Source organism: Culex quinquefasciatus, chromosome 3, assembly GCF_015732765.1.
Source record: "Culex quinquefasciatus strain JHB chromosome 3, VPISU_Cqui_1.0_pri_paternal, whole genome shotgun sequence".
Taxonomy (NCBI): Eukaryota; Metazoa; Arthropoda; class Insecta; order Diptera; family Culicidae; genus Culex; species Culex quinquefasciatus.
Genome location: NC_051863.1, coordinates 158,997,623 through 159,010,868, shown reverse-complemented (window position 1 = coordinate 159,010,868; position 13,246 = coordinate 158,997,623). Strand labels below are relative to the sequence as shown.

The window sequence follows — 13,246 nt, the reverse complement described above, 5'->3', positions numbered from 1 at the left end:
TCGAAAGACATAAGGTCGAATGGACAAAAGGTCGAAAATGGACAAAAGGTCGACTGGACAAAACGTCGTAAGGGTAAAAGGTCGAATGTGAAAAAATGAAACAAACAATAATAATTATATAAACTTCTTAAATATTCTTGAAAAACATATTTTCTTACTAACAAATCCATTTTTTTCTGTGAGTGAGATATTGTGAGTATGAGAATGGGATAATTCTTTCAAACATGTGCAGTTCTTTGAAATAAAGGCGACTTCTCAATGTTTTTTTATTCTAAAATTAACCTATTCTTGATTGTCGTAATATTTTTGTGAATTTTTCTATTCTTTCAAACATGAGCGGTTCTTTGAAAAAAAAATCGCTTCTGAAATATGATGGAAATTTATTTTTATTTCTAAAAACAACCTTTTCTTGATTGTCGTAATATTTTTGTGAGTTTTTCCATTCTTTCAAATATGAGCAGTTCTTCCAGGAAAAAGTTTGACTTCTAAAATATTTTTTATTTTATTTTTAAAATCTATTCTTGACTGTTGTAATGTTTTTGTCAATTTTGCCATTCTAATATGAGCAGTTCTCTTTAAAAATACTACGTTTAAAATATTTTGTAAGTTTTTGATTTATTTATAAAAAAATGGTTGGAATATTTTAGTGACTAATCCAATCTTCCAAATATAAACAGTTAAGAAAAATGAGAATGTTTTTTTTCTTTAATATTGTTGCAAGTTTTTTATCCTTTCTCAATCTATGTTTCATAGTCACATAAGATCCTTAGAAAAATCTGACTTCAAAAATATACCCGCATGTTTAAAAAAATCGATCGCATTAATTTATTATTAAATATGATTTTTTCAAAAAGTTAAATTTGGCAAATGATTTATCCTTTTTTAAAATTGAAAACAAAACTAGCTGAAAGATCAGGAAATTCTTTATAATTTTACAATTTTCATCATACTTTTGGTTGCTGAGATATTTATGTTGAAAAAAAAAAATAAGGATGAGTTTTTTTAATATTAATAAATATTTCTTATTTATATTGATCTTTAATGGCGTTACATTAAAATTTTATTCACGAATACTGCCCATGTTCGCAAAAATGTCCCATATGCAAAAACAGCATGCTGAGAAAAACGCTTTTGAAGTTTGTCCCACATAAAAGGCTACGTGTTAAATTTTCGCGAAAAAAATGGATTTCCTCTTGATTTCTAAAACAAAGTACTGGATGTTGTAGGCTTTTTAGAGCGTTCAATTTCCCGGGGATTCAAGTTGCCCGGGAAACGGGAAATTTGCGACAAATTTCCCGGGAAATCCCGGAAATTCTTGAGAAATTTGAAATTTATCAAAAATTTATCCGATCCTGGTTCTGATTTATATTATGCAACATCATTGTACAGAATAGCAACTTAATTGGTTAGAATATGTGTGAGGATCGATGAGTGCCTTGACAGCTTGTAAAAAAAAAACAAACAGTTTCAGGAAAATATATAAATTATCTAAATTTAAAAGCTGTTCTAAAATTCGTTCGAATGAATTGTTATAACACCCCAAATTATGGACTATCTCTTAAATCAAAATGCCTAGCTCATATTCACTTTAATCCTTTTCTCGGGGAGAAGAAAATGGCTTTCGCTCATACGAAGGAATATCAATCAGAAAACAATTTTTCGGTGAATTTCAAAGTAGATAAGTATCGTTTGAAAAGAAAAATCGTGACGGGTTATTTTCTAATGTTAGGCAATTCACCTGCAAATGTAGTAGTGAAACCGAAATGTTGAGCGATAATCCTGAAATTGATTTTTTTTATTCACAAGACACTACAAGGTATCTTGAGATTGAAGTGTATGCATGTAATAAAATTTAATTAGCACAGTTTTTGATGTTTTTTTTTATAGAAAATATTTTTTTGATAGGCCACGTGGTCAGCCGTCGACCCCCCCCCCTCCCCCCATGGCATTTCGTGGTTTTTTCGGTCAGATTTTCAACCCCCCCCCCCTTCCTAAGGAGGCCACGTGGTTTATGCACGACCCCTTATATTTTTTTGTGAAATGCTCAAAATTTTCACAAAAATACGTTTTTTTCGAAAAAAAATACACAAATTTTCAGCAATTTACAATATGGGTATCAAAAAGTCATGCATTTCGATAGCAATTATATTTTTGTTGAAATACTCGAATTTATTACAAAACTACGTATTTTCGGAAAAAAAACTTAAAATAAAAAATGCAATTTGGGTATTGAATGATCGGAATTTTTTCATATACTTCAAAAGTAATAAAACATTTTTTGATAATACTCCAATTTTTTACAAGACTACTGTAAAAAAAAAACTTAAAAAAAATACTTAAAATTTCAGTTATTTTTAAATCAAAAATATTTAAATTTAAAAAAATTGAAGTGTATGAAAAATTCTCAATCATTTTATGCTCATTTTGAAGAAAAAAACACTATTTTTTATATAATTTTCAAAAAGACGTAGTTTTGTGAAAATTTTGAGTATTTCATAAAAATATATTATTTCTATTGAAATGTATGAAAAATTTCCGACCATTTGATACCCATATAGTAAGATACTGAAATTTTGAGTATTTTTTTTCGAAAATAAGTAGTTTTGTGAAAATGTTGAGTATTTCACAAAAAAATATTATTGCTATCGAAATGTTTGAAAAATTTACCCATATTGTAAAATACTGAAATTTTTTGTATTTTTTCCAAAATACGTAGTTTTGTGAAAATTTTGAAAATTTTCAAAAATTTGTTTTATATCTTTCGAAATGTATGAAAAATCCCAATCATTTGATAGCCAAATAGACAAAAAATGCATTTTCACTATATAGGAAAATTACGTCATTTTGTGAAAATTGCAATGGATAGCTGACATCATCCCGATTCCAAAACACTGTGTTTTTTTGATTTTTGCATGATTTATCATAGGATTATAGCAAATGTCTCTCATATAGCCAAAATTACAGGAGCTCTGTGCCACGGTTATGCACGCCTCGGTTTTGCATCCCCCATATGCGGGGCTAAACCGAGGCATGACTGTACATTGGTCTAACGAAATTGGATTTGAAATTTATAAAAAAAAAAAACAAAACATCAAAATTCATGCATGAATTAAAAAAAAAGAAATAATGCTTTCAACATGGGGCGAATTGAGACAGACACAGACCAACGAAAATGGTGCATCGTATTCAAAAGTTCGAGCTTTTAAGTCCTTTTATCACAAATTGGCAAAATATCAATGGTTTTAAGAACATATTGTTGATCTAAAGTTTAAACTTTATTTAATAATAATATTAATATTTTTTTTGTCCCGGATTTTTATAGGAAAATTTTAAAATGAAAATATTTATCATCGATGCTCTTCAAAAATGTACTTTTCGATTGTAAATTAGGTTTTACTCTTGAAAATGATTTTTGGAATACATTTCCATTGTTCTTGCGAAAATATTTGTTTTTTCAATAGTTTAAAGCTGCTTGAAAACATTTTGTTCGTAATTTTCATTGGCCCAAAAGTTGCCACAATAGAAAAATAAATATTCAAAAACCGAAAAAACAGAATTTCCAGCGCAAAATAGTAGTTTATGCAGCAAGTTGCCAAAAGACGATTTGAAAAAAAACAAGTGAATGGAATTTCATGTCAAACATCCATTTGTTAAACTAAAAAACATTGAAAATGATACAAGTGTAGAAAAGTTCAACTTTTCAGCACCCATTTCAGTGCTGAATAGTAGAACTATTCAGCACTGGTATTAAATGGTATTAATTTTCCATTCTGTTATTTTTGTTAGGGAAAAGTGGGCCGTTTTGTTTCTTCAGAAGGACAGGAAAAGTTGACAGTTTCACAGCGGAATGGCAAAAAAAAACACATTCATATTAAAAATAAATCAAAATATTTTAAAACTGGTTCAATCATACCAAAAATTATTATCAAGGAAAGAAAATGTATTTTTAATTGTACTCAGTTGATGAAAAATCTTGTTTTACAATCATTAACTTTCAAAAGTCTAAGTTTTAACGAAAATTATCATTAAAAATATGTTTTGACTGTTTTTATTATATTAAAAATGCATTTTGAAAAATGTTTTTCATTTAACAATTGTGGTTACAAAAAGGACAAAATTGTCAAAATGTTTTTGGCCGCTTATGTGTAAACGAGACCAACAAATAAAAAACTGTAAAATGCATTTATTAGGAAATTGCAATATCCCAAATTTTCCAGTCGGTGGTAATAAAAATAAAAAATTCTCCGATTAAAAGCTAATTTTGACATTTTTGAAGTCGTAAAGCACATGTCAGTTTCAAAATTCTTCATCAAATTTGAAAAACCATAAAACAAATTAAATGCAACTATTCCAACCAGACTAAACAAGCATTCGGTGAAAGAGAAAAGAGCCGTTAAAACACCTTACACACAGCCCAAACGGCGACGCGCGCCTTAATTAGCTGAATTGTTTTGCACCCAACTCGTAACTCGTAGTCTACGGAGTCTCTACCGATCCACTAAATTTACTGTACCGCGAAGCGCAATTCGGTCCGAGAAACAAAAATGAAAATAAACCTTGAAAATGTTATAGGTTTTCCAATAGCTTTGTGGTCGCGCGGTGGCTCCTCATCGTGCACGCCCGCCAAACTCTAGGCGGTGTCTTCCGACAACACTTTTGATTTTCATTGTTTTTGATCGCCGATCAGCAGAACGCCATAGGCTTCAGGGTAGATTAATTCCACGAGCTTTTTCGATAAGTGCTGAACACACACTGCACGCACACAGTCGTACGCGATTCGGTTTAGACAAAGGAGTACGGTCAGCCAACCGTTGAGGATCTTCACCACTACACGGACTCTTCACGGAAGGTTCTGACTTACCTTTCTTCCACGGATAGCTGCTCCAGCTCGGGGACCCAGCACCAGTGTTCCTCGGGTACGATGGTGATGAAGATTTGCGAGAAGTAGACGAACGCGACGAAGAAGGCAAACGGGATCATCAGCAGAAACAGGATCTTCTGGTATCGGCCGAACTCGCCAATGTGCGGCAACAGGTCGTCAAAGTCTACGATGGGTTTCTCCTGGACGCCACTTGGGCTGGTGGTTCCGACCGTTCCATTGGTGTTCTTCTTCTCTTTCAGCTCGAGATTGTCCTTTGTCTGCAGATCTTGGTTCTGCTTGTCGTTCTGTGCGGGACAATCCGAGACGAACGCGTTGTTGATGAACCCGTTCAGCTTGAGGTTGTTGCTAAGGTTTCCCAAACTACTGGCATTGTTGAGCGATCCGGGCATGTCCTGGTCTTCGCCAGCGTGCACCGCCGGAATGCTTTCTTGTGGTTTCGGGGTCATGGTCACGACTTCTTCCAAGTTTTAACACTAACACTTGTTCGCACACTCTTTGTTTGCTGGGAATAGCTCACACGTTATGACCTTGACACGCACACTCAGGATTAGAACATTCACTGGTTTTGAACAACTATTTCAACCTCCTGACTTGAGCACATGCTTTGCCACTGATCAAATTTCACTTTTATAAAAACCGTTGGAAACCTTTCCGCAAGCGTATTCGGTTGTCTCGTTTAAAAAGGCCACTTTTCGTTCCGCCACTTCGGGGTAGGACGCCAGGGGCCAATTCTGGTCTGCTGCTCTTCTCGGGGAAGGAACTCAACGGTCCTAATCTACGGATCACACTGGATTGAAGTCCTCCACCGTTGACAGCTTCAATATATAAAGTATTGCGACAGCAGCAGGAGAGCACGAAGATTTGCGCTCACAGCATCCACCGTCGCGCGATCGCGAGAGATTTATCCCAGCTATTGCGAAATACAAGAACACATGCTCTCTGTCTCTCTCGCGAGAGCGGCTAGAACTTTACCCCGCGCGAATTCTTACACACCCGTTCCGACAACGTCCGTCAACGGGGCCTGGAAAAAGGACACACTTTTCCGCGAGTAAGATCACTCTCACGATCGCCTCTCCATCAGGGTAGGCGCTGAACGCTGAAGCTCTTGCCGCAACACTTCTTCACTCGTTCCGTCGTCGATCGGCACTAACCGCCTGCTCCTTCGTATGGGGTTTTACCAGTTTTGCTGGAAAATGTGCGCGAAGACTTGCCTGTAGCGCAGCTACACCCAAAACCGGAGTCGTTTAGACTCAAGCTTGAACATTTTTTTCATCACGGTTCATGAACAATGTGTGGTCATACAGATGTCATGCTTCAAATTGTTTATAAATTAAATTGAACATATAAGGTTCAAATGCTATACAATTTTGTTCATATCAGTTATATTTTTAATTTTGTGTGTACCACTATCGCTTTGGGTTAAGCTTCTTGCAACCAACACGATCGCTCTCTTTGTTCTCTCTCACGCTCTTAGCGCGCCAGGCTCTCTCAAAGTTCTCGATCGGCGATCGGATTTTCTTGAACGAGCTTTCGGAACTCTTGCAAGCTTCCCCACCCGGCGGCGTATGGAAAACCAAGAAGCGCGCTCTCAAGCAAGTGACATTCGCAAGTGTTCGCGCAAGAGGCCCCGTTAATGAGACATCAAGTGCGATCGCGATCATCGGCTTCAGTCTGCCTAATCAACCGTACACGATGCGTCTTAAGCAGCTCACGTGCGACGGCCGCCGGTCGAGTTAAGTGGATTTAAAATGCCGGCCCGTTTGGCGACGATTGTCAATGACGGGGAAGAGCTAGACAAAAAAAAACAGAAAGGATTGTCGACGAAACAAAATCAATGCGACCTTGAGGGCTGTTGGAGAATCGCACCGGTGGCATGATTCACAAACTTGAATTCGGGATTATCCGCCGAACAGAGTGAACTAGCGAAAATTGTAAGCGTGGGCCGGAAGTAGAGTGTTGGGTTGAACTTTGTATTTGTTTTAGTTCTTGATAGCCTGTTAATATTTTAAAGTTTAAAAAGCAGAAGAAATCCCATATACGTATGGGGAGATCTACGCTAGCAGGTAGAGAAACTATGGGAAAGTATAACCTGTATCAGACTTGGATTATGCTGATACAGCTTATCTTAGTGTCAGAGGACCGGCTCCGTGGCTTAATGGTTACGACTTCTGCCTCACAAGCAGAAGCTTCAGGGATCAAATCCCGGCCGGTACCTTTGAAATTTGGAATCAGGAATCTGAACTTTGAATCTGAACTTTGAATATGAACAAAAACGAAAATGAATCAGGTGGGATTCGAACTCACACCTCCGGATTGGTGGTCTTGGGACGCTAAGCAGTCGGCCATCAGAAGTTTTACACTCTAGCAGTGAATTGATCCGTAGTGTTGAAACATGTTATTATCTCTTTCTCATATTAAATACGCGCTGATCCCTGATTTGCCTGAGGGGATTGGAAGTCTAAATATAGATCGAGTTTCCTTCAGATGCTTGCTTCTATGTTTAGGCGGGGCCGAACAATGCCCAGCGACCTCGGAATTGGATCGCAAGGAGCTCTGTCATTCTGAAACGGGTCGTTGGAAGCAGCGCGAGGGCTATCACCACCTAATACCCGGGACTGAGATAAGTTGTATCAGCATTCGGCATATACAAAGTCTGATACAAACTATACTTTCCCGTAATATCGCTACCGGTTAGCGACTCGATTATCCGAAGGCCTTGGAAAAATTTTATTTTGGATATTCGAAACTTTGGATAAAAGAATCACAAAAAATAATGATTGACTTGTTTTTGATTGTCGAGCTGAAGTATGACCCCTAACTACTCTTAACCCTCTACAATCTAACCCCGCCTTTAGACGGGCTTCGATCTAAAAAAAAGCCAAAAATCAATTTTTCAACCAATTTTTGATCTTTAAAAAGCATTGGAAAGAAGAACTCTAAAAATTTTAAAAAGTTTTAGGTTTGGAAGTTTTACTTGTTTTATGAGATTTTGCCAATGTTTTTAAAATATGATTTTTTTTTGGGTCAACTTTGCCTGTGTTTTTTTAACTAACATTTCCTGTATTTTCAGTAAAAAGAAGTATGCAGTAATTGTTGTAGTGTTCCGGACTATGCCTCTACACATTTTTTTTAAATTTAAATGATGATGGTGCCATTCTATAGCAGAAAATGTGAAAAACAAGCAAAAAATTGAAAAAGTGACTGTAAAAACGTGAAAAATAGATAGGCAAACGTAATTATATCAGGTGGTAGAATAGGCCAAATACTATCAAAAACAAACATAAACTAAACAAGATAAATGCAAATTAAAATACTAAAAATAAAACAAGAAAAACATAAAACAAGAGAAGTAAAGTTTTTCGCAGAACAAAAATTTTCGAAAAAAATGGGGAGGGGGGGGTAGAGGGTTAAGTGATTCAGAATTTTTAAAATCAAGATGGCGCCCAAAATGGCGATGATGAAATCTTGAAAAAATGCATTTTGTTTGTTTAATAGGCAATCAACAATTTAAATTTGACTAACATGGAGTCGTAGAACTCGAATTTATGTAAAAAGTAAGAAAATAAAAAATAAGAAAAAAATGTTTGATTGTGATTCGGTTATCCGAAATCCCATACAAACTTTCGGAATCTGGACTGTATATCTAAATATTATATACTATAGACAAACTAAGATATCTCGAGTTTAAAGAAAAATACACCTGGAAGAAAATATCCAAGCATGGCCTACTAGTTAAACGAAATTGCAAGCACGTGACTGAGCAATCAGGATATTTTTTTCTTTATGTACCGTAAAACGGGGTGACTTTGATAGGTTTGAGATTTTTTCACAAAATGAAGAGTACAAATAAAATACGTACGAAATTGTATGGAATCATACTGACCGGGGTAGAGAAAGGTTCAAGGTACTTATAGAAGAGGTTTTCATTAAATTTTGAAAAGTTTAAAAAGTAAGTTAACTATAACTAAGAAAACATTGATGAATAGCATTATTTTCATATTCTCAAAGTGTCATGATTTTCTCAATGAACATGATTTCAAATCGGAAAACGGATTGCATTTTCTGATTCTTCAGACAATTTTCCACTAGCAGAAGGTAAACGAAGTTAGTAAATAATTAAAATTGTGTTCCAAAATATTTCCAAATTTGAAGGCATTTTCAGTAGAACAAATTTCATACAAAATGTGAAAACTTTTGATTTGTGCTTCAAATTCAGTTTAAAATGCAATATGAATTGATAATTTAATGAATAAAATAAAAGAAGAAACCCCCCAATGTTATTACATATTTGGAAAATTAATTCATTTTCCTACAAGGAAATATCATGCAGAATGAACCATATAGTCCCTGTGATTCCCCTGAAAAAAATTGTAGAGTGACGGGACAACATCATAAAACTGGACTTTTAAAAGGCACACTACAAAAATCGCTACAGTTTTGCCAGTTTGATTTTTAAAAACTTTTGCTCTTCTACACATTATCACAAATTAAAAAACGAATCTTTTGCTCCTTGAACCGAAAGAATTGGTCGAAATTTGAGTTTTTGCCAGCCATATCTGTTCGTGACGAGACAATGAAAGGAGCAGATTTATGAAAAAACAGACCATATTTGGTCAATATGCTTGGCTATTAAGGTAAGAAAACGCATTTAAGGCACATTGAATCATAATAAAAATGTTTTTTTTTTTTTCATATTAAAAATCACATTGAAAATTGAAAAATGTGACATTTTGGTGTAGCTTCGCTAAGAATCGGTCAGCAACAAAAACTTTGACTATCAAAGTCACCCCGATATTCAAAATATGAATTTTCAACTATTCTTTTAAACACTAATGAAAAAACTTTTTTTCAAAAATAGTGCATGGACCTTGTGTGGCCTACCCTAGTACATGTTTTAAAAATAATAGTCTTGAGAAAACCCTTACCAGTTAGAAAATATTCCAAAAATAAATTCAAATCCTATCAATGTCACCCCGGTTTACGGTAATTTTGTTCCCAAAATCGCTAAAAATACTCATCATACATTTTGTGTAACGATATAAATTAGCCAAAAATAGGACACCCGGTTGTTCATGAAAAGGGTAATTTATTTATAAAATTTCCCCTAAAATTATTTTTTTTTCAATCACTTTTAATTTGTATGATACTCGGGCATTTACTGTGACAATAACTGAGCATGCACTCAAACCAAATTAAACAATGCTACAAAAACCTGTTTCCCACGCTTGTTTATACAAATTTGTCACTTATTTAAACCTGAACGTTGGTGTTACTTTTAGAATTTCCCACCTTTACTTCCGGTGTTGAAACTAAACCGTAAACGTTCTCAACGCCCTATATAACGAACCCTATCACTTACCGCTAGAAACTGGTTTTGAATTTTACCTGCCCAAGGTTTCGTACCTTCTAATTAACTTTTAAATTGTTCCAGTTTTTCAATGCCCTTGAACTTGCTCAAATCAACTTAGTTTGAGTTATTGGCTCCAAATTCAGCAGTTTGGTGACGCAAATCTCAAAAACTAAAGCATTAATTTGACTAAATTGTCTGGATTTTTAATATAGTGACGTAGGTTGTTCATTGTTCCTGAACTGTAGAATGTGCATAAAATAAGCCTTATTTCAACGATCACGTTCTCACACTCCCAATTCTTTTGTGTGTAAGCTTTCAGCCGTTTTAAAAACGCGATCTCACAGCCGGACTTTTATGTCCTAATAGACTACATGTTCTCCCCCGTCCCCGCTGAGTGACGAATCACGCTTATATTATTAGCCACCGATAAGATCGTCCAATTTCATTGTACACCACCAATCACTTGCGGGATCGTCCATTCTCGTGACCTGAACCCGACCTGAACCTGGCAGTCTATCCCCCTCGTCAGGTCAGGCCACCAATCCGCACAAGTAGACATCTCATCCAAGAAGTTTCCTCCTTTTTGCCAAGCGCTGGTGCTGCCGTTCTCTGTCATTCAGCTGGTCATTCACCGGAACCTCGAAATTCGCCGAAGCCACCACCGCGGTTGAGACCTTCCACGACGATCGGTTGGCAAACGATTCCTCAAACTAATGGCTCATTTACATCGCTCGGTCTCTTTCGCCGGAATTTGCCCAAAATCGTGCTACTCACGCTGTGCAAACACATTTCTTCGCAATAATATGGCTCTATTAAGTTGAATATAGAGGATAACAAAAAAAAAAGCTCCATCGAGCTCTATATCGACAGGTCTAACCTCGGAAGTACCTTTGGTTGTGATTTTTTTTTTCGCCTAGCCGTGGGAGGTCAGGGGTTCGAAAACTTTGTTTGTCCTCAGTATGTTTAAAAATTTGTGATTTTCTTATACAGCCCAGACTGTATTAACCGGAATCCTCGGAAAAAATCACTTCAGATAATGGGATCTCCGGGTAGGAATGGAATCACGAAAAAAAAGGTGTTTTCGTTATTTTTTGGGCTTTAACAGTTGAGCTTGAATATGACCCCAACAATGCTATAGAGCAGTTCTCTAGAATTTCGGTCAGTCGATTTTTTTTTTGTATTTTTTAATCCGACTGAAACTTTTTTGGTGCCTTCGGTATGCCCAAAGAAGCCATTTTGCATCATTAGTTTGTCCATATAATTTTCCATACAAATTTGGCAGCTGTCCATACAAAAATGATATGTGAAAATTCAAAAATCTGTATCTTTTGAAGGAATTTTTTGATCGATTTGGTGTCTTCGGCAAAGTTGTAGGTATAGATACGGACTACACTGGAAAAAAATAATACACGGTAAAAAAAATTTGGTGATTTTTTTATTTAACTTTTTATCACTAAAACTTGATTAGCATTAGCATTAGCATTAGCATTTGGAGGACGCCCCACCACCGGAAGGCTCCACAACGCTTATCCCACTGTTTGGTGTGGTTGTGTTAGACCCTCATCCGGAACAATAATCCAACACGGGAGATACCATGTCTTCATCTTTTGATGAGTGTGTAATACAGCCCAGGGCATAAGGGGGTCCACGCCGGGTCCAAGCTATCCTCAGGGAAATGAAGGAATGTTAGTAAACACCTATCTAAAATGCGCAGGGACCCCTACGTCACCTTAGTGGTATAGATGTTTGTAGGGAGGTTTTGGACTCAATGTTAGTAGAAAGGTAAGACCCTAGGATATACCTTGACAGGTATTGCGGGCGTGACAAAAGTTTTTAACTGATTGTGTATTGAGCAGTACCTGCATTAACATTTAAAATTTAAACTCAAACAGCCGGCTGTAGAGTAAAATTTACTGTTTATTGTGTAAATTTTTACTGAATTTTATTTAATACGTAGAAAATTATTTTTAACTAATAGTGTACTGGTGATAAATTTAGTTCAGGATTGTTTTTTAGTTGTTGAATTGTTTTATTTTCAGTTTAATATATTTAAATTTAGTGTTGATACTAAGTTGAAATAGTTATTGTTTTGATATGTTTAAAACGAGATTCATAGTATTTCGAACAAAAGACCGACGAAGATGTCACGAGCTCGAAAAACCCAAACAAAATTGTCTTTAGATGAATTATAATACTGCTGGATTTAAAGTTTCAATCCCGAACGCGTTATTTAGTTAAATATGAATGTTCACAAGAGCTAAACACAAAATTACAAACACGCGATTAAACTACTGGATTATTTGTTAATATAAATCCTATTTGAAATGCCGGTTCAAATCTTCATAAATAAATAAAAACATTCCATTCAAGAACAACCCTACTCAAAATAAAACACACTTTGCACACATATATAAAAAATCCAATTGGAATTCTCTCACCCAGCTCTTTTGAAGAATTTTCGCTTGCGCACTCAACACCAGAGTGTTAGTAAGTGTGTGTAAGTACTGCCATCTCTGCCAGCAGAAAACATGCAAGTTGACCGCTGCGCTCAAGTCACACCACCGAGGCCGCTTCACTCGCAAATGTCAAATTGCTTTCTCGCCGTCTCACTCTTTCCACATACCGAAAGCTCACCCGCACGCTGGGTTGCTATGCATCACATTTACACACACAAAGGCGTGCGCGCCGCCGAGCCACATCGTCATCGCCAAACCAAAAAACACAGACACACTTTGAATCGCACCACTCTCGTCGACGCTCTTTGAGAGAAATAACGTGCCAAGTTGGCACTGCCAACACCAACACCAACGCTACTTGGTCTTCTCCTCTCACGAAAATAGAACTCTCGCGAAATACCTCGGCTTGGCAAAAGTGAAAAAAAAACATGGCCGCCTTCAAAACATCAAATCTTCGACTAATTCAAACACTAAATTCTGGATTAATCCCAGGAATTTCGCGAAAATTTCTTCACGGCTGCATGCATGCTCTCACTGCACAACACGTAGCACTAATTT

General features: G+C 36.0%; 1 protein-coding gene across 1 annotated transcript in view; it reads right to left on the bottom strand.

Moving 5' to 3' along the window:
• Window positions 1–6,010, bottom strand: part of LOC6054772 (organic cation transporter protein) — a 62,396-nt gene extending 56,386 nt beyond the window's left edge. The window contains exon 1 of the mRNA XM_038262984.1: window positions 4,862–6,010. Within this exon, the coding sequence (XP_038118912.1) occupies window positions 4,862–5,328 (467 nt within the window). The 5' untranslated portion in view covers window positions 5,329–6,010. The remainder of the gene's footprint in view (window positions 1–4,861) is intronic.
• Window positions 6,011–13,246: the final 7,236 nt, after the last annotated feature.